Source organism: Panthera pardus, unplaced genomic scaffold (genome assembly GCF_024362965.1).
Source record: "Panthera pardus isolate Hobbes unplaced genomic scaffold, ASM2436296v1 HiC_scaffold_2, whole genome shotgun sequence".
NCBI classification, from domain to species: Eukaryota; Metazoa; Chordata; class Mammalia; order Carnivora; family Felidae; genus Panthera; species Panthera pardus.
In genome coordinates this window covers 61,807,302-61,827,194 of record NW_026526765.1, presented here as the reverse complement: position 1 = coordinate 61,827,194, position 19,893 = coordinate 61,807,302, and the positions used below count along the sequence as shown (strand labels likewise).

General features: G+C 42.5%; 1 protein-coding gene and 1 long non-coding RNA gene across 6 annotated transcripts in view; one reads left to right on the top strand and one right to left on the bottom strand.

Moving 5' to 3' along the window:
* STK10 (serine/threonine kinase 10) overlaps window positions 1–11,603 on the top strand; it is a 116,724-nt gene extending 105,121 nt beyond the window's left edge. Inside the window, exons 18-19 of the mRNA XM_019450302.2 lie at window positions 2,066–2,179; window positions 9,154–11,603. Of these exons, the coding sequence (XP_019305847.2) occupies window positions 2,066–2,179; window positions 9,154–9,294 (255 nt within the window). The 3' untranslated portion in view covers window positions 9,295–11,603. The remainder of the gene's footprint in view (window positions 1–2,065; window positions 2,180–9,153) is intronic.
* Window positions 1–19,893, bottom strand: part of LOC109267496 (uncharacterized) — a 71,227-nt gene that overhangs the window by 12,893 nt on the left and 38,441 nt on the right. For 4 of the 5 annotated variants that reach the window (XR_008423745.1, XR_008423747.1, XR_008423746.1 and 1 more), the window contains 3 exons: window positions 7,700–7,857; window positions 2,041–2,245; window positions 963–1,029 (listed from right to left, as the gene is read on the bottom strand). This is a non-coding gene — a long non-coding RNA (uncharacterized LOC109267496). Of the gene's footprint in view, window positions 1–962; window positions 1,030–2,040; window positions 2,246–7,699; window positions 7,858–8,980; window positions 9,157–19,893 lie in introns of those variants that run through there. The other variant, XR_008423748.1, reaches the window with a different exon arrangement.

The following is a 19,893-nucleotide window of genomic DNA, read 5'->3' as shown; positions in this document are numbered from 1 at the left end:
TCGACTTCAACAATGTATAGAAAGAATTATACACCATGACCAAGTAGGCTCAACATTCAAAAATCAGTGCAATCCGCAACATAACAGGCTAAAGAAAAATCACATGATCACAGCAACAGACGCAGAAACAGCATTTGACAAAACCCAGCACTCATTCACAACAACACTCTCAGTAAAAACAGGAGTAGAGAGGAACTTCCCTAACTTGATAAAACCTACAGCTGATATCATCCTTAACGGTGAGAAGCGCAAAGCTTTCCCACTGAGATCAGGGAAGGCTGTCTTAGGTGTTGCCAGCCTCTTGGTGACCCCCTTCCCTCGGGAGATCCTGGCCTCTTCCAGTTTCCTGACTCCTGAGCTTGTCCCTGCCTGAAGGGCGCCACCCCAGGAGCCGGTACTTGGAGCCTCCTTGCAGCCGAGCAAGGCATTGTCATGCCTGAGGGATGGGCAGACTCAAACCCCTGTGACTTCAGGAAATTGCTCAGGCTTTTGCACCCATTTGGCAATTTCTGGAGACGCAAGGAGGCGTGGAGGAAACGTGACAGGCATTGAAGCCTGTCAGGTAGGGACTCTGTCATTTGTCACTGTAAATTTTAGCCAACTCCCTCAGCTTCTGCATCTGCTCACGGGGTGACTGGGAGGATTAACTGAGAGAACCCACAGAAAGTGCCAGGAGCCCAGCTTCTGGCAGGTCAAAGGTATTCCGTGCTGTAGTATTATTTCTAACTAAACAGATTTCTAAACTCTCGGGAGCCTTGAGTTGAAATCCAAAATGAAAATCCCCCCAAGGTGTCCCACTCTTCCAACCCCAAACGATTGAGGTATCTGGAGGGAGACCCTTTCCTCTTGCTTTATAAATACCTTATAAACCACAAGATTGATTCTCTGTGAGGATCAACAGGGACTTATCACTTTTGCCTTGCGAGAAATTCCAGGTAAATTTTGTGAGGCAGATGACTTACCTCAGAGAATAATAAAGTTGGGAGTGTCTCTGTCAGGTCCATGTCCTCATCTTTACACAAATCTCTCCTGAGGAAATGATACATAATACAGAAAATTACATATATAATTTATATAAATATTTATACATACAGATTATCTGAGCTCTGACTGCCATAACAAAATACCAGTCTGGCGGTTTAAACAACAGTTTCGTTTCTCATAATTTTGGAACCTGGAAATCTAAAATCAGGTTGTCGTTGTGGTTGGGTTCTGGCTCGCGCAGAGCCCTCTTCAGATCCTCTGTCCCCTTCCCTTTCTGCCCCATTCATGCTCTCTCTCAAAAATGAATAAACATTAAAAAAGAAATAAATGTAATTATCTCCTAAAGGTCCCACCTCCAAATGCCACCACATTGGGGGTTAGGGCTTCAACATATGAACCTTGGGGGGACACAATTCAGTCCATAGCACAAATGGTTAATACAATGCTATTTAACATAGTGAAAATTAAAAGCAACCTAAGTGACCAAAAATGGAGGAATATTTAAGTAGATTTGATGAATCTATGCTGTGGGATACTCTGTAGGCATTAAAATTTTCATTAAAAACAATGAAAAATGTTAATTCTTTAGAAGTTAATTAATGTTTACATTATAATGTTAAGGGTGGTGGGAAAGCAGGTTTCAGAATTGTATATAGAGGGTGAGCTAAACAACATTTAGGACAGAGGCTGCCAGAAAATCACATTTTTGCAGTGGCTGCCTCTAGTGGTGGGATTAAGACACATTTTTATTTATTATTAATAGTTTTACTGTTTTGTTAAAATGACATCTATGTTCATGTTGAAAAATTCAAACAATGCAAAATAGCACAAAGAAGTAAAGCGCAAATTACTGCAGATCCCACTACACAATAAGAACTATTAACCTGAATATTCTGAAATGTTCCTCCGAGCATCTCTTGGTATGCATTTATATGCATAGAGTTTCCTATAAATTAGAACCAAAGAGAAGAAATAATAATAATTCTGTTGCCGTCACTGGCTACAGCATGAGGTATGCTTCAGCCTTCTGCACCTCTGCCTTCTAAGTTTTCTTACCTGTTCTGCCTGGAATTTGTTCCAGAATGAAAAGTGTCACCTCCTGGTAGAACATGAAACCCAGAAGCTGAAGGCCCTAGATGAGAGCCATAATCAGAACCTGAAGGAATGGCGGGACAAGCTTCGGCCACGCAAAAAGGTAACCACGTCTGGGCTCGTGGGCTCAATAGTAGGCTTTTCTCCATGTTGAGCCACAGGCGTCTGCCTAGGATGTGAATATAGATAAGATACAGATTTACTTTAGGAAGTTGGTTCATGATTGTGGAGGGCTAGTAAGTCTGAAGTCTGCAGGGCAGGTTGTAGGCTGGAGATCCAGGAAAGAGTTGATGTTGCAGTTTTGAGGCCCACCCATGTTAGGGAGGGTAATCTGCTTTACTCAAAGTCTACTGAGTTAAATTTTAATCACATCTAAAAATTCCTTCACAGTGACATCTTGATGGGTGTTTGACCAAACAACTGGGTACCGTGTCTTGCCAGGTTGACACATAAAATTAACCATCACAGGGCCTCAGTGTGGTCATTTGTAAAGTGGAGATGTGAATATTGTACCGTGTGATGCAAAAAAGTCATCAGCCCGTAGTACAGACCAAGGACATACTCATTTCCTTCTGCCCCTAAGCTCTCTGAGGAGAGAGCTGCCTTAATTACCTTTGATCACATGTCTTGAAACCCTGAGGTTTGTTCTGCCATCATACATCAGCTCTGCTCGCTTTCACTGTGGTCTGGACAAGAGGCAGCTGCCCACCTCAGCTAAGTAATGGCCTTGGAAGTCCTTGAATTGAGGCTTCCCTAACCTGTGCTAATGGAGCTTTATGGCTGGCAGCTGGCCAGGGTCCTGGACCTTCCTGGCAGCAGGCCCATGTTCGTCATTTTCTGTAATCATGGCCTGTTGGGCCTTTTGATACTCGACACTCAAATCAATAACGCTCCTGCTGACATCGGTTGACTCTGGTATCAGGAAACAAACGTTCACCTGGTTCTCTTACCTGGTGGTTCTATACCCTTGGCACATCCTGAGAGAGTTTGAAGATGAATGGCCACGTTGCCTCTAGCAACTGCCTCCTATTTCAGGGGCACCTGGGTTTGGGGGAGGTACTGTGGTGTATGTCTGGGGAGCTGGCATTGGATTTTGCCTCTGGGGGCTGCTGTTTCGCAGAGTTCTTTGTAGAATTGTCTGTCATTAGCTACCTGGGTTACTGCTGGAACACTTAACCAGAGGTGATAGAAATGTTCTTTCACACTCGTGTTACAGTCAGTAATCTTGAGCTATACAGGGGAAGAGAGATGACTGTACACTGTGGAATATTTTTAGAAAACTTCAGACTTACTTCTTTCAAGTAAGTATAGAATATCTGGTAGCATCCATAAAGTGTTGCTTGGGTCACGACTGACACAGAATGTGGCCTCAGACCAGTCCTCCCTTCGCAACCTTTGCTTTTTAGGACTGTAAAATGTAGATAGAACATTTCTTCCCTTAAAGCATGTGTTAGTAAACTATTGTCCATGGGCAAATCTGGCCTACCATCTGTATTTGTAAATAAAATTTTATTGGAACACAGCCATGCTCATTCATTTACACATTGTCAGTGGCCGAGTTTGAAGTACAACGGCAGTTTGAGTAGTTGTGACAGAGACTTCACAGCCTGCAAAGCTGAAAATATTTATAATCTGGCCCTTTACAGAAAAAAGATTAGACTCCTGCCTTAGGTTATATACATGAATATATATGGTAGGTAGAAGAGAGTAGTGCTTAAGAGCACAGGTTTTGGATGAAGTCCTGGCTCCCCTATTACTAGCTATGAAACGCGGGGCAAGTTACTAAAGCTCTCTGTTCAAAAAGTGGTAGCCGTTATAATTAAATTGTTATTCTTTAGCAGAGGTCACAGACTGATTATCCATGGGCTGAAATTGGCGTACAGGCATTAGGTTTGGCCAAAATATAGAAATTTCAAAATTTTTTGGAAGTTGCCAACCTTTAAGTACAGGCATACTTTGTTTTATGGCGCTTCACAGATAATTGCATTTTTTTTCTCCCAAGTTTGTGGCAGCCCATGGTGAGTAAATCTACCAGTGTCCTTTTTCCAACAGCATTTGCTCACTCCATGTCTCTGTGTGTCTCTTTTGATAATTCTTGCAATATTTTAAACCTTTTCATTTTGTTATGGTAATCTGTGATCAGTGATCTTTGATGTTACTGTCATAATTGTTTTGTGACCACAAAAGATGGTGAACTGACATCAGGCACAGCAACATTTTCCTAGCTATGTCTTCCAAGGCAAGGGAAGCAAAAGCAAAAATAAACTATTGAGGCTACTCCAAACTCCACAAAGTTTTTTGCATAACGAATGAAGGAAACTGTCAACAAGATGAAAAGGCAACCTACTGAATGGGAAAAAAATGTTTGCAAATGATGTATCCAATAGGGGGTTGATATCCAAAATACATAAGGAACTTAATACCAATAATCTGATTAAAAATGGACAGTTTTCCAAAGACCTATATTTGACCAACCATACATGAAGAGATGCTCAACATCACCAATCCTCAGGGAGCTACAAATCAAAACCACAGATATTACCTTATACCTATCAGAAGGGCTAGGTATCAAAAAGAGCAGAAATTAACAAGTGTTGGCAGGGATGCAGAGGAAAAAGAACTTTTGTGCACTGTTGGTGGGAATGTAAATCTGTGCAGCCACTATGGGAAACAGTATGGAGGGTCCTTAAAAAATTAAAAACAGAGGGGCGCCTGGGTGGCTCAGTCGATTGAGAGTCTGACTTTGACTCAGGTCATGATCTCGCGGTTCGTGGGTTCCAGCCCCACATCAGGCTCTGTGCTGACAGCTCGGAGCCTGGAGCCTGCTTCCAATCCTGTGTCTCCCTCTCTCTGCCCCTCCCCACTCATGCTCTGTTTCTCTCTCTGTCAAAAATAAATAAACTTTAAAATATATACATATTTTAAAAAATTAGAAATACCATATGATCCAGTAATTCCACTACTGGATATTTGGAAAACAAAACAAAAACATTAATTTGAAAAGCTATATGCACTCCTGTTTACTGCAGCATTATATATAATGGCTAAGATAGGGAAGTAACCCAAGTGTCCATCACTAGATAGATGACTGCATATATAACACATACACACACACAATGGAGTATTAGTCCTAAAACAAGATTTTGCCATTTTGGACAACATGGATGGATCTAGAGGGTATTATGCTAAGTGAAATAAGCCAGACACAGAAAGACAAGTGCCATATGTTTCATTTATATGTGGAATCTAAACAAAGCAAACAAAAAGCAGGAACAAAACCCATGAATACAGAGAACTGATAGGAGGGGATGGGATAAAAATTACAGCGTTGGGAATATAGTCAACGGTAACAGCATTATATGGTGACAGATGGCAGCTACCCTTGTGAGCCCAGCATAGTGTACAGAGTTGTCACATCACTATGTTGTACACCTCACACTAATGTAACGTTGTGTGTCAACTATACTTCAACAGAAACAATAAAAATGCATTTTATGGGGAAAAAAGAAAGATGGTGAACTGTTGTGTATTCTGACTATTCCACTGACTGACCATTCCTCCGGCTCTCTTCCTTTCTGCTCAGGCCTCATTCCATGAGACACGGTATTAGTGAAATTAATGAGGCCAGTGAATAACCCTACAGTGGCCTCGAAGTGGTCAAGTGAGAGGAAGGGTTGCATGTCTCTCGCTTTAAATCAAAAGCTAGACATGATCAAGCTTAGTGAGGAAGGCACGCTGAGACTTGAGATACTGTCCTTTCCCACCAGGTACAGTCGAGTTGTGAATGCAAAGGAGAATTTTTTAATTAAAAGTACTACTTCAATGGATACATGAATGATAAGAAAGCTAAACAGCCTTACTGCTGAAAGGGAGAAGATTTTTATGATCTAGGTAGAAGATCAAACCAGCCACGAATTCCCTTAAGCTAGGCCTAATCCAGAGCAAGGCCCTAACCTGTCTTCGGTGCTATGAAGGCTGAGGTGAGAAAGCTGCAGAATAAAAGTCTGAAGCTAGTAGAGTTTGGTTCATGAGGCTTAACGAAAGACGCCGTTTCCAGAACGTGAAAGTGCAAGGTGAAGCAGCTAGTGTTGACGTAGAAGCTGCAGCACGTTATCCAGGAGATGCAGCGAAGGGAATTCGTGAAGTTGGCTACACTAGACAACAGATTTTCAATATAGATGAAACAGCCTTATGTCAGGAGAAGACTTTAGAGCTGGAGAGGAACAGTCCATGCTGGGCTTCAGAGCTTCAAAGGACAGGCTGATTCTCTCTTGTCAGGGGCTAGTGCGGCTATTGACTTTAAGTGGAAGCCAGTGCTCATTTGCCATTCTGAAAATCATAGGGCCTTTTAGAATTATGCTCTATCCTGCCTGTGTTGTATAAATGGAACGGCAAAGCCTCGATGATAGCACATCTGTTTACGACATGGTTTACTGAGTATTTCAAACCCGCTGTTGATATCTTCTGCTCATTGGCAGTGTGCCTGGTCACCCAACAGCTCTGATGGAGATGTACAACAAGATTATTATTTTTTTAAAAAAGATGAATGTTGTTTTCATGCTTGGTAACACAATATCTATTCTGCAGCCCGTGGTCAAGGAGTAGTTTTGACTTTCCAGTGTCATTATTTAAGAAATACAATTTCGTGAGGCTATAGCTGCCATAGGTAGTGATTCCTCTCATGGATCTGGGCAAAGTTAGCTAAAAACCTTCTGGAAAGGATTCACCATTCTAGATGCCATTAAGTACATTCGTGATTCATGGAAGAGGTCAAAATATCAACATGAACAGGGCTTTGGAGGAAGTGGGTGACTTTGAGGGGTTCAGGACTTCAGTGGAGACAGTAACTGTGATGTGGTGGAAATGGCAAGAGAGAAGTGGAGCCTGAAGACGTGGTGGGCTTGCTATCGTCTCGGGATAAAACTTGAACAGAGGAGGAACTGCTGATGATGGATGAGCAAAGAAAATGGTTTCTGGAGGTGACATCTACTCCTGGTGAAGACTGCTGAAATGCCAGGGAAGGATTTAGAATATCTCATGAAGTTAGTTGATAAGGCAGAGGCAGGGTTTGAGAGGACTGACTCAAGTTTTGGAAGAAGTTCTACTGTGGGTAAAATGCTGTCAAACAGCATCACAGGCTACAGAGAAATTGTGAAAGGAAGGGTCCATCAATGTGGCAAACTTCATCATTGTCTTATTTTAAGGAATTGTATGTGAACTATACCTCAGTAGTAAAAATTAAGAAATAACTACATTTACCCTGGTGAGCACAGCATAATGTACAAAACTGTCGTCACTATGTTGCACACCCAAAACATAACACTACATGTCAATAATAAAAAAATTGCCACAGCCACACCGTCAGCAGTCACCTCGTTCAGTCAGCAGCCATCAACACTGAGGCAAGACACTCCACGAGCAAAAACGTGATGAACTGCTGAAAGCTCAGATGACGTTTAGCACTTTTTAGCAATAAAGTATGTGCTAATTATGGTACATACATTTTTTTTAGACACGGCTATTGCACACTCAGACCACAGTGTACTATAAACATAACTTTTTATAAACAACTTTCATATGCATTAGGAAATCAGAAAATTCATTTGTGTATCATGATACTTACTTTATTGCAGTAGTCTCGTACCAAACCCACAGTATCTCCGAGGGAATGGCTGTGTAAGGGAATTTTTCATAAGAATCTGGGTTTCCAGTTTCTTTTGTGAATCCAGGAGCTCTGGCCACACTGGGCTCATTGTACCACGTGACAGACATCAGCTGGAGCTGAAAAGAAACCGCCGTCTTCAGACACAGTGTGTGCTCTTCACCTCACCACAGTCCTCCTCACTCCCTATTGCCTCACACCCAGCTCTCTTTCTTCATTCAGTTCATCTGGCTGGCTCCCATAGGCACTGGATTTCGTAACATGTTACAAGAGCTCACAGTACCACTTTTATCTTGCTTATATATAATGTTTGCTTACCACAAACACTTTTAACACTAATATATCCGGGGGCACCTGGGTGGCTCAGTCAGTTAAACGTCCAACTTCATCTCGGGCCATGATCTCATGGCTCGTGAGTTTGAGCCCCATATTGGGCTCTCTGCTGTCAGCACAGAGCCTGCTTCAGATCCTCTGTCCCCACCTCTCTCTCCACCCCCCCATCCCTGCTGCTTCTCTCTCTCTCTCTCAAAATAAAAATTAAAAAATGTATTTTTTTTAAGATTAAAAAAATGTTTAACGTTTATTCATATTTTAAGAGAGCAGAGCAGAGCATAAGTGGGGGAGGGGCAGAGAGAGAGGGAGACACAGAATCTGAAACAGGCTCCAGGCTCTGAGCTGTCAGCACAGAGCCTGACGCGGGGCTCAAACTCACAGACCGTGAGATCATGACCTGAGCTGAAGTCGGATGCTCAACCCACTGAGCCACCCAGGCGCCCCTAAAAAACATAATTAAAAAAATGCTAATACATCTGGCAAAGGAGAACTTCAACCAAGACACTAGACACTTGCTCTGAGTTACCAAATGGGCTTTTACAACACAGAGAACCCGTCGTACTGCAGGTTTTCAGAATCACAGTGTCAGGGGATGGTGGGAAGGCACATGATTTTTGAAGACAACTCCCTAGGTGATTTCTGTGGGGCAGTATCCTCATTAGGAACACAGTGTACTTGGACATTCTGGCCCTGTCCTCCCACCTGCCCCCAATCACCCACTGTTAAATCTGTCCATTTTCTACCTTGGGTCTTTCTCCATTCGATTGTTTTCCTGCCAGGAGACTGGCATCTACCGCCCCGCCCCCCCCCCCCCCCCACCCCATTGAGATGGCATTTCACCAAACCGTGGCCCTTGATCCACAACAAAATCCTGCATGGTTGTGACAAGAAGGAAGCTAGAGGTGGTACCTGTCTTCTGGGTGATGCACTCTGGGAAAGGAAAGATGGAAGACCGAGTTACCCATGCAGCAAAGGCTTGTTGGGAGGGAAGGGAAATTTCCAGAGGAGGCCACTTTGGTCGGGGTCCTGTGTTTGGGAGATCCATGCCAATGGCATCTGACTGCGCCCTCTCTCTGTCCTAGGCTCTGGAAGAAGATCTGAACCAGAAGAAGCGAGAGCAGGAGATGTTCTTCAAACTGAATGAGGAGACAGAATGCCTGAACCCTACCACCCCAAACAAGGCCACCAAGTTCTTCCCCTATAGCTCTGTGGATGCTTCTTAACAGCCACCTGGGGCTGTGGCTGGCAGGTTGGCGGGCCTCCAAGGCCCTCCCATTCTCTGTGAACAAGTAACTCAGGACCCCCCCCCCCCCCCCCCCCCGCTTCCCTCTTGCTTCCAGGCCAACTCGCATCTAGCCCCTTGCCTTGTGCTACCCCAGCTATGCCCAACAGACCCACCCCAGTGTTCCTTACTTCTCGCTCACTCATGGAGGGCGAGGTTTTATTATGTGTTGCCTGATCCTAATGTATGTCCCCTCTGAGCCCCACATCCCTTCAAGGTGTCAGTGATTTGGGCTGCTAGCGGGGTCACGGCCCGGGAGGAATGGTGTTCTGCAGCCTTGAGGCCCTCCTGCTTGCCAAAACGTCAGTTTTGCTATCTGTGGGCACAAAGCGCTACCATCAGTCACCATGAGTTTGTCCATATTGTGATTCTTGGTGTGGTGTCAGACAAGAACACGGCTCCTAACAGCCATTTCAGTTCCTAGCGAAGCCCGTCCTGCTGCCAGCTGCTCAGGGGCTGCCCTCATTCTTCCAGTAGCCCCCAATTTGCTTCCCTCTTGAGACAAGGCTGTGTCTACAATAGTGGGCTGGAGGAGAGCCTGAATCATTCATTCTGCTGGCCTTGGGTGTTTCTTGCCATCTTGTGTCCCTCTGCCTGCACACACATACGTACACAAGGCTTGGTCCCGTGGCATTACCCAGGCTTGCCTCTGCTCTGGGCCTCTTGTGCCAGGTGGGTTGAAACATACTCATTGCCTGAGCCTGTGCCACTGAGCATGTTTAGGTGGAGCCATTGGTTTGAAGGGTGCTGGGTACTGGCACAAGATGGTATATAGGCTGAACTGCCGGTCTGTGATTCCCTTTGGCGCCTACACTGGATGCTGTGTTCAGGGATAAATTCCTCACCACACAAGACTTTCACAGCCTAGGCTGTTCCCGTCTCATCCTTGCCCATCCTGTCTGCAGGCTGTTTCCCTCTGCCCCTCCTAGCAGGAGTCTGGCCTCATACTTGAGACAGAGGCTGGTAGTCGCTGGGATTTCTGTTCAGGAAGAAAAAACATCAGGGAGAAATGCAATGCTTCCTGCCCCCAGCAACAGAGCAGATGCAAAGCTGCTTCTTCTCAGATGGAATCCTGGGCCTTCGGGTTATTCAGCTGGCCACCCACAGATTCTGATCCCACAGGCTGCAGGATGTAGATAAAAAGTAATGCTCAAACAGGCATTCAGTTTATCTACAAAGAAAGCTTTTTTCACTTTGATTTCTAACTTGAAACAAATATAAACAAATGGCTTCTATAGGACGATAACCTGCTTTAAATAAAACAGAAAACTGAAGGCGAATTTGAGGAATCATGGATGACGTATTAAGTCTGGGTACTGTTTTGTCATGATGGAGTGGCTGACATCCCAGGAGGACTTTTTCCTTCTTCACTCCTACACGTTAAGGTTTGACACTTTGTCCTACAGCAATTCTCTGCAAGTTTCTTGGCACTGGTTGTAACTGGATCTTGGAGAGGGAGGGTTGCCATTCAGTAAGAAGGGACTTAGGGTTCCCAAGGCTTACATATGCAGTGAAGATGCTCTGCGGGCTGTGGGAACGCAGTGGTCCTCTTAAGTTGGTGAACATTTGAGCTTGCCTGCTTCAGTATTTGACCCAGATGCAGCAGTTTTCTGGTCTCACACAGATGAGACCAGTGAAACAATTGTCCCCTTTTATTCTTTTTGGTGCACAGGTGCCGGGAAAATGTGACCTAGCAGCAGTGTAATTACAGAACACTGTCCGAGTTCCACCAGCAAATGGTCAGGCAGGGCTGATTTGGGTTTTGTTTACACTATTGCCTGGGGTGTGAGAAGGGGCATTTACATGAAATGACGGTTTCATCGAAAGTCTTTGATCATTCCCCTATCTGGCTTCTCATTCACATTTGAATCTTATTCAAGAGTTGCTGCTTTCCTGTTCAGTGCTGCCCAAGTCCTGATGGCTCCCCTGTCCTTTCTGGATGGGGGCCGGTTGGATCCTCCAGCCTCATGATTGAGCCAACATGCACGCCCACCAGTGAGAAGGCCCACGCAGTATTCCGCATGCCCCGTGCTGATGTTTCCTCGGGAAGGGACAGATGGAACTGTTTCTTGTTTTCAGTCCGTTTTTGGCAGAGTAAATATAACTAACTTATATTTTCCCTTTATAAAGGATAGAAGTTATTTTTATGTAGTTTCAAAACTTTATACAAAACTTTTGTAAAATGTTCTCTACAAAGTTTAACTGCAAGAATGTAAATATGCTTCTAATAAAATAGCAAAAGGAGAGAAACCCTATTTGCATTTGTGCTTGTTCTCTCGGGTGGGGTGGAAACAGCACGGCAGACTTAGCCACGTTTGCCAGGCAAGAAAGGGTTTACCATCTTCTCCGTGCACTGGTGCTTTCCAGGTCACACGGCCAGTCAGACCTTGGGGTGGGTTTCTGTTTTGAAAGGAGTTATATTGGGTGTGTGTTCTCTACAGACATTGAACGACATTCGCATTCAACAATAAACATTTGGCCCCCAGGAGTTTCCAAATACTAACTTACTGAATCCTTTTAACAACCTGTGAGGAAGACATTGTCATTCCCATTTTATAGAGGAGCAAATAGATATGAAGCCAGGTAAGGTCAGGCTGAACTTCACCACACTGGTAAATGATGCCTATGAAATTCAAATTAGACCTTCTGAGGTGCTGTCTCCACCACACCTCCTCTCCCACTCTCAGCTGTCCATTACACTAAGAGTCATGCACTTAACTATCAGCTGCTGTATTTAAAAGCATTTTTCTCCCATGTTTCTAAAACCCCATTCAGGGGTTCTTAACCTGGGGTCTAAAGACCTCCTCTATCACCAGCAAGGGGTCCGAGGGTAGAATTCAGGGTGTCTTTGTTCCTGGATGGGAAAAGATTTGGTTTTTAGTTTGATTAAGCTCTAACTGAAATTCAGTATTTCCTTTCTGTATGGATGCAGGCAACCAGCTCTGTTAGGACAAGTGTGTCAGCAATAGAATTCAGAGATTTCATCTCATGTTACTGCTGTGCAAACACCTCCAAATTTTGTTCATCGCTTTGAAATAACAGTAGTTATTGGACTAATTGTTAGCTCCTGTTATTTAAGATTGAGATATTCAGGGGCGCCTGGGTGGCTCAGTTGGTTAGGCATCCAACTCTTGATTTTGGCTCAGATCATGATCTTACAGTTCATGAGATCAAGCCCCAGGTGGAGCCTGGTTGGGATCCTCTCTCTCCCTCTCTCTGTCCCTCCCCCGCTCAAAATAAACATTAAGAAAAATTGAGGTGTGCATATTACATTACATACACAGATCACATCTATAAGTCAATATATATATATATATATATATATATATTTTTCTAATATTTTGGTACCTATATTTCATTATGATAGGTTTCACTTGTAATCTATGTGCTTTACATTGTGCATCTGAAAGTATTCTCAGAAGGGGACTGCATTCTTGGTGGAATGCCTTCAAATTAAGGACCTCTACTGTGTCTGCAGCCCTGAGCTGACACTGTCCTAGAAACCTGATGACCAGCAGGTGGTGGTCCACTCTCAGGGTGTCTCATACGTCTGTGACTTGGTGTGTTGGGGCAAGGGGTGCAGTGCAAGCAAACAGCAGCTGGCATGCCTCCCATTAAGGGACAGAAAAATGACTGGGGTTCCCAGGAAAAAGGATTCATGAGACTGATGAAGAAGATAATCCATCAAAGGATACATGGAACTTGAGAAATGAGACCGTTCCACATTAACTGAGCCCTCTTATGCACTAAGTGCTTGAGGTGCTGAAATGAGTAAGACATTGACATGGTCTTCAAAATACTTGTCCTGCTGAGGAAACAGATCTGGAGAAAGAGTGTCAGTTCAGGCTGATGGAGCCTTGGAGAATGAGGGAAGAGCTCTCAGAGATGGTGATGCAGAATCTGGGAGAACTAGTTACTATGTGCCAGAACACATTCAGGGACTGGGTTGTGAAGTGGTTTATGAGCCATGAGGCTGGAGAGAACAGGGCCAGACCCATGTACCTGGGCTCAAGCTGACCCTTACCATCCCAAGGGCAGTAAGAAATCTGGGAAAGAGTTTACTCAGGGGAAGTACAGTTGAAATCATGACTGCAGCAACTCAAGAGACCAGCCGAGGACAGAGATTAACATTGATGCTGGTGGGAATGATGGCCCACAAAGGCTGGAGGCTTTAGGAAGGAAAGGACAGACGGTAGACCCCATAAGGGCAGGGAGTAAGACTCTAGCTGATCCCTAAACACCTAGAACCCAGCATGTTGCCACACTGAGTTACTCCGTCTGGGCTCCTCGTGCCGTAAAGGATCTGAAAAGGGAGCAGCGGTGGCCTGGGGGCTGTAGACTGGATGTGTATCAACCTAGTGTGGTACCAGAGATGTTCACTAGGTCTGACTAACCAATGTGTTGCCAGTTAAAAACAAAACTGAGAGAACATCCACTTCCAGTGATGGCAGACTAGGTAACTCAAACCAGTCCTCTAAAGCTGAGGACAATTAGAAAAGCTGGACGAAAATATTCAACACGTCTACTTGAAGGTGCAAGAAAACTACAAGATAGTGAAGACTTACAAAGCCCGGATTGAAACAAGGACAGAACGGGGCGCCTGGGTGGCTCAGTCGGTTGAGTGTCCGGCTTCGGCTCAGGTCATGATCTCACAGTTCATGGGTTCGAGCCCCACATCGGGCTCTGTGCTGACAGCTGGGAGCCTGGAGCCTGCTTCAGATTCTGTGTCTGCCTCTCTCTCTGCCCTTCCCCCACTCACACGCTGTCTCTGTGTCTCTCAAAAATTAATAAACGTTAAAAAAAAAAAAAAAAAGAAACAAGGAGAGAAGGCCAGAGAGATGATTCTGGTGCTTTACCCTGAGAACATTTGCTGATCCTAGAGAGGGTATAAATGTGAACCTGACCAGAGTGCCAGGATTTCTGCAAGGAGAATTTGTACATGTAGTCAGTGCACTAGTCGCATCCTGTGTCCCAGTTTTTTTGGGCTGCTACTCCCAGGATGCCTCTTGATTGCCTGGATCTGGGGCTGAAGTGGGGGGAGGTTGTGTTCCAGGGTCCCATGGGACTATAACAACTGGAGACAGTTCACGGCAGGCTATCACTCCCAGAATACTACTGCACAGACAGTAAATTAAAACACACCCCTAGTTTTTCTGTGAAAGAGGTTCAAATGCTTATTCTGGAGCTGTGGCCTGAGGGGCAGGCTTTAGGTTTAGCACACATCTAGAGGCCTATGGAGGTGCCATGTAGGCTGGGGGAATACCACCTTTGTGCTCTCCCTCTGCCTTGCTCCAGCTCTCTAGTATCTCCCAGAAACGAGCATATACACTTCTCTGGAGCCCTGATTTTTGCTAATGTCATCCACGGAACACCTCCAGATCACCTTGTCTGGTGGCCAGCAGGGTTCATGCTTGTGGTCTCACAGTACTGTATATATTTGCATACTCAAAAGCTGCTACCTGAAGGTCTGGCTTCCAATCAGCCTGAATCTAGACGCTGAGATCCCCTACTTTAGGATGGACAGAGCTTGGTACACCCTCAACAATGAGAGCTGTACATTAAAAATAAAATAGGCTGCATGGAAAATCATAAAGGTTCAAGAGCTAGACAAGGCTGAACAATAATATTCATCTCTTATACAAGGCCACTCCTTCAAGACCAGAAGAGGTGGTTGTTTCACTTAATACATAGAAACAAACACAGAGTCAAGCAAAATCAGGAAATAGGAATATGTTCTAAACAAAAGAACAAGATAAACCCTTAGAAAAGAAGTCTTAATGAAATGTGTAAGTAATTTGCTTGATGAAGAGTTCAAAGTAATGGTCATAAAGATGTTCACCCAATTTGGGAAAAGAAGGATGCTCATGCAACTTGGAAGAAGAATGGATGAGCACAGTGAGAACTTTAACAAATGGATAGAAAATATAAGAAAGTACCAAATAAGCCTCAGAGCTGAAGAATACAATAACTGAACTGAAAAATACACTAGAGGGATTCAACAGCAGACTAGATGAAGCAGAAGATCAGTGAACTCAAACACAGGGCAGTGGAACTCCCCAATCAGAGCAGCAAAAAAAAAAAAAAAAAAAAAAAATTGAAGAGTGAAGACAGCTTAAGGGATTTACAGGACAACATCAAGTGGACTAACATTTCCATTATAGAGGTCGCAGAAAGAAGAAAGGGGCAGAAATTTTACTTGAAGGAAGTAAGGCTGAAAACTTCCCTAAGCTGGATAAAGAAATGAACACCCAGATCCAAGAAACCCAGAGAATTCCAAAGAGATAAACTCAAAAGACCCCACACCAAGACATATTATAATTAAAATGTCAAAAGTTTAAGCAAGGAGAGAAATCTTAAGAGCAGCAAGAAGAAAACCAACTTGTTATGTACAAAGGAACCTCCATTAGACTCTCAGCAGATTTTTCAGCAGAACCATTGCAGGCCAGAAGGAGTGGCATGATACATTCAAAGTACAGAAAGAAAAAAACCTTCCAACCAAGAATACTCTATTTGGCAGAGTTATCATTCAGAATTGAAGCAGAGAGAGTTTTCCAGGTGAGCAAGGCTAAAGGAATTCATTATCATTAACCTGACCTTAGAAGAAATGTTAAATGTACTTTATACACTGAAAAGAAAGGGTGCCAATTAGTAACAAGAAACCATATGAAAGAATAAATCTTACCAGAAAGGTAAATATACAGTAAAGGTAGTGGATCAATCATTTATAAAGTTAGTATGAAGTTTAAAGAAAAGCAGTAAAATACTACAATAATTAGTCAAGTAATACATAAGATAAGTATAAAATTGTGACAACAAAAACATAAAACAGGCTAGGGGAGAGTAAAAACATAAAGCTTTAAAATGCATTCAAATTTAAGGTGTTATCAACTTAAAATAGAGTGTTATGAATATAGGTTGTTGTATATAAGCCTCCTGGTAACCACAAAGCAAATACCTATAGTAGACACAATAAAGATCATGAGTAAGGAACCTGAGCATACCACTAAAGAAAGTCATCAAGCCACCAAGGAAGAGAGCAAGAGAAGAAAGGAAGAGACAGAAACTACAAAACAACTAGAAAACAATGAACAAAATAACAATAGGTACATACCTATCAATAACTACTTTAAATGTAAAAGGACTAAATTCTTTAATCAAAAGACAGAGTGGCTGAATGGAAAAAAAATAAAACCCATCTACATGATGTCTACAAGAGACTCACTTCACATGTAAAGGACACACACACAGACTAAAAGTAAAGGGATGAAAAAAGATGTTCCACACAAATGTAAACCAAAATAAAGTTGGGGTAGCTATAATTATATTTAAAAAATCCCACTTTGGGGTGCCTGGGTGGCTCAGTCGGTTGAGCATCCAACTTTGGCTCAGGTCATGATCTTGCGGTTCATGAGTTCGAGTCCCGCGTTGGGCTCTGTGCTGACAGCTCAGAGCCTGGAGCCTGCTTCAGATTCTGTGTCTCCCTCTCTTAGCCTCTCCCCACTTGTTCTCTGTCTCTGTCTCTCTCTCAAAAATAAATAAACATTAAAAAAATTAAAAAATAAAACCCACTTTAAAACAAAAACATAATAAGAAACAAGGGCACATTATATAATGATAAAGGACTCAATTCAATAAAAATATATAACTTTTTAAAATATTTATAGACCCAACACAGGAGCACCTAAACATATAAAGGAAATATTAACATACCTAAAGGGAGAAATAGCAACACAATAATAGTAAGGGGTGTTAATATACCACTTACATCAATAGATAGATCACCCGGAGAGAAACTCAATAAGGATAAATCAGCCTTAAATAACATGTTAGACCATACAGATTTAACAGATACATATGGAACATTCCATCCAAAAGCAACAGAATAACATACATGGAATGCTCTACAGAATAGATCATAGTTTAGTCCACAAAACAAGTCAATAAATTAAGGATATTGAAATCATATCAAGCATCTTTTCCAACCACAATTGAATGGAACTAGAAATCAATTACAAGGAGAAAACTGGAAGGGTGCCTGGGTAGCTTAGTCAGTTAAGCATCTGACTTTGGCTCAGGTCATGATCTTGCAGTCCATGACTTCAAGCCCCACATCAGGCTCTAGGCTAACAGCCTGGAGCCTGCTTTATATTCTGTGTCTCCCTCTGTCTCTGCTCCTCCTTTGTTTGTGCTCTCTTGCTCTCTTTCTCTCAAAATAATAAACATTAAAAAAAAACCCTGGAAAATTCACAACTATGTGGAGATTAAACCACATGCTACTGAACAACCAATGAGTCAAGAGAAATAACAAAAATTTGTTGAGACTAAATAAAATGGAAATACAATATCCCCAAATTTATGAGATACAATAGAAGTAGTTCTAAGAGGGAAGTTTATACTGATAAAGGCCTATATCAAGAAACAAGAAATATTTCAAATAAATGTTTGAACTTGACACCTCAAGGAACTAGAAAAAGAACAAAATCCAAAGTTAGTAGAAGGTAGGATATAACGAAGATCAGAATATGAATAAATGAAATAGAAACTAAAAAGATGGGCGGGGGGTACCTGGATGGCTCAGTCATTTGAATTTCTGACTCTTGGTTTCTGCCCAGGTCATGATCTCACAGTTTTGTGGGTTCGAGACCTGTGTCTGGTTCTGTGCCAGCAGTGCAGAGCCTGCTTAGGATTCTCTCTTTCTCCTACCCTGTCTGCCCCTCCCCTGCTCATGCTGTCTCTCACAAAATAAATAAAACTTAAAAAAAAAAACAACAACTAAAAAGACAATAGAAAAGATAAATGAAACTAACAACTGGTTCTTTGGAAAGATTAAAATGGCACACCATTAACTAGACTTAGTCTCACCAAGAAAAAGACAAGGGTTCAAATGAAATCGGAAATGAAAAAGGAGACATTACTGATACCACAGTAATACGAACACCAACAAATTGGACAAGCTGGTAGAAAAGAAAAAATTCCTAGAAACACACAACCTTAGAGGACCGAATCACGAAGAAATAGAAAATCTGAATATACCAATTGCTAGTAAGGTGAGTGATTAGTAATCAAAAACCTCCAAACAACAACAATAAGAACAGCAAAACAAAACAAAACCAAAAAACCTCCCAAGAAATAAAAGTCCAGGACCAGATGGCTTCACTGGTGAATTCTACCATCCTAAGAATTCATACCATTCCTTCTCAAACTCTTCTGAAAAACTCAAGAGGAAAGAAGACTTCCAAACTCATGTTATGAGGCCAGTATGACCCTAATACCCAAACCAGACAAAGATTCCACAATAAAAGAAAATTACAGGCCAGTATCATTGATGAACATAGATGCAAAAATCCACAACAAAACATTAGCAAACCAAATTCAACAATACATGAAAAGGATCATATGCCATGACCAAGTGGGATACGTACTAGGGATGCAAGGATGGTGCAACATCCACAAATCAATCATGATACACAACATTAACAAAGTGAAGGATAAAAGTCATATGATTGTCTGAATAGATGTGGAAGAAGCGTTTGACAAAATTCAACATCCATTCATGATAAAAAAAAGTCTCAACAAAGTGGGCTTGAGGGGACATACCTCAACATAGAAAGGTCATAATATGACAAGCCCACAGCTAATATCACACTTAACAGTGCTTTTAAGATCAGGAATAAGACAAGGATGCCCATTCTTGCCAGTTTTTTTCAACACAATACTGGAAGTCCTAGCCAGAGCAATTAGGCAAGAAAAAAAAAAAAAAGCATCTAAACTGGAAAGCAAGAAGAAAATGACCACTATTTGGAAATGACATGATACTGAATGTAGAAAACCCTAAAGATGCCACACACACACACACACACACACACACACACACACACACAGAAGTGCCTGTTAGACCTAATAAATTAAGGAAAGTTCCAGAATATAAAGTATGCAAAAAAGTTTCTACACATTAATAACAGACTATCAGAAAGAGAAATTAAGAACACAAGTCTGTTTACAATTGTATGGGGGCGCCTGGGTGGCTCAGTCGATTAAGTGTCTGACTTCAGCTCAGGTCATGATCTCGCAGTTTGTGAGTTCGAGCCCTGCGTCGGGCTCTGTGCTGACAGCTCAGAGCCTGGAGCCTGCTTCAGATTCTGTGTCTCCCTCTCTCTGCCCCTCCCCCACTCGTGTTGTTTCTCTCTCACTCAAGTAAGTATTAAAATTTAAAAAAAATTGTATGAAAAAGAATAAAATACCTAGGAATAAATTTAACCAAGGAGATAAAACACTCATACACTGAAATCTATGCGATACTGATGAAAGAAAATGAAGAGGGCACAATTAAGTGGAAAGATATTCCATGCTCATGGCTTAGAATATTGTTAAAATGTCCATACTACCTAAAGCAATCTACAGATTTAATATAATCCCTATCAAAATTCTAACATCATTTTTTACAGATATAGAACCAACAACCCTAAAATTTGTACGTAACCATAGAAGACCTTGAATAACAACAGCAATCTTGAGAAAAAAAGAACAAAGCCAGAGGCAT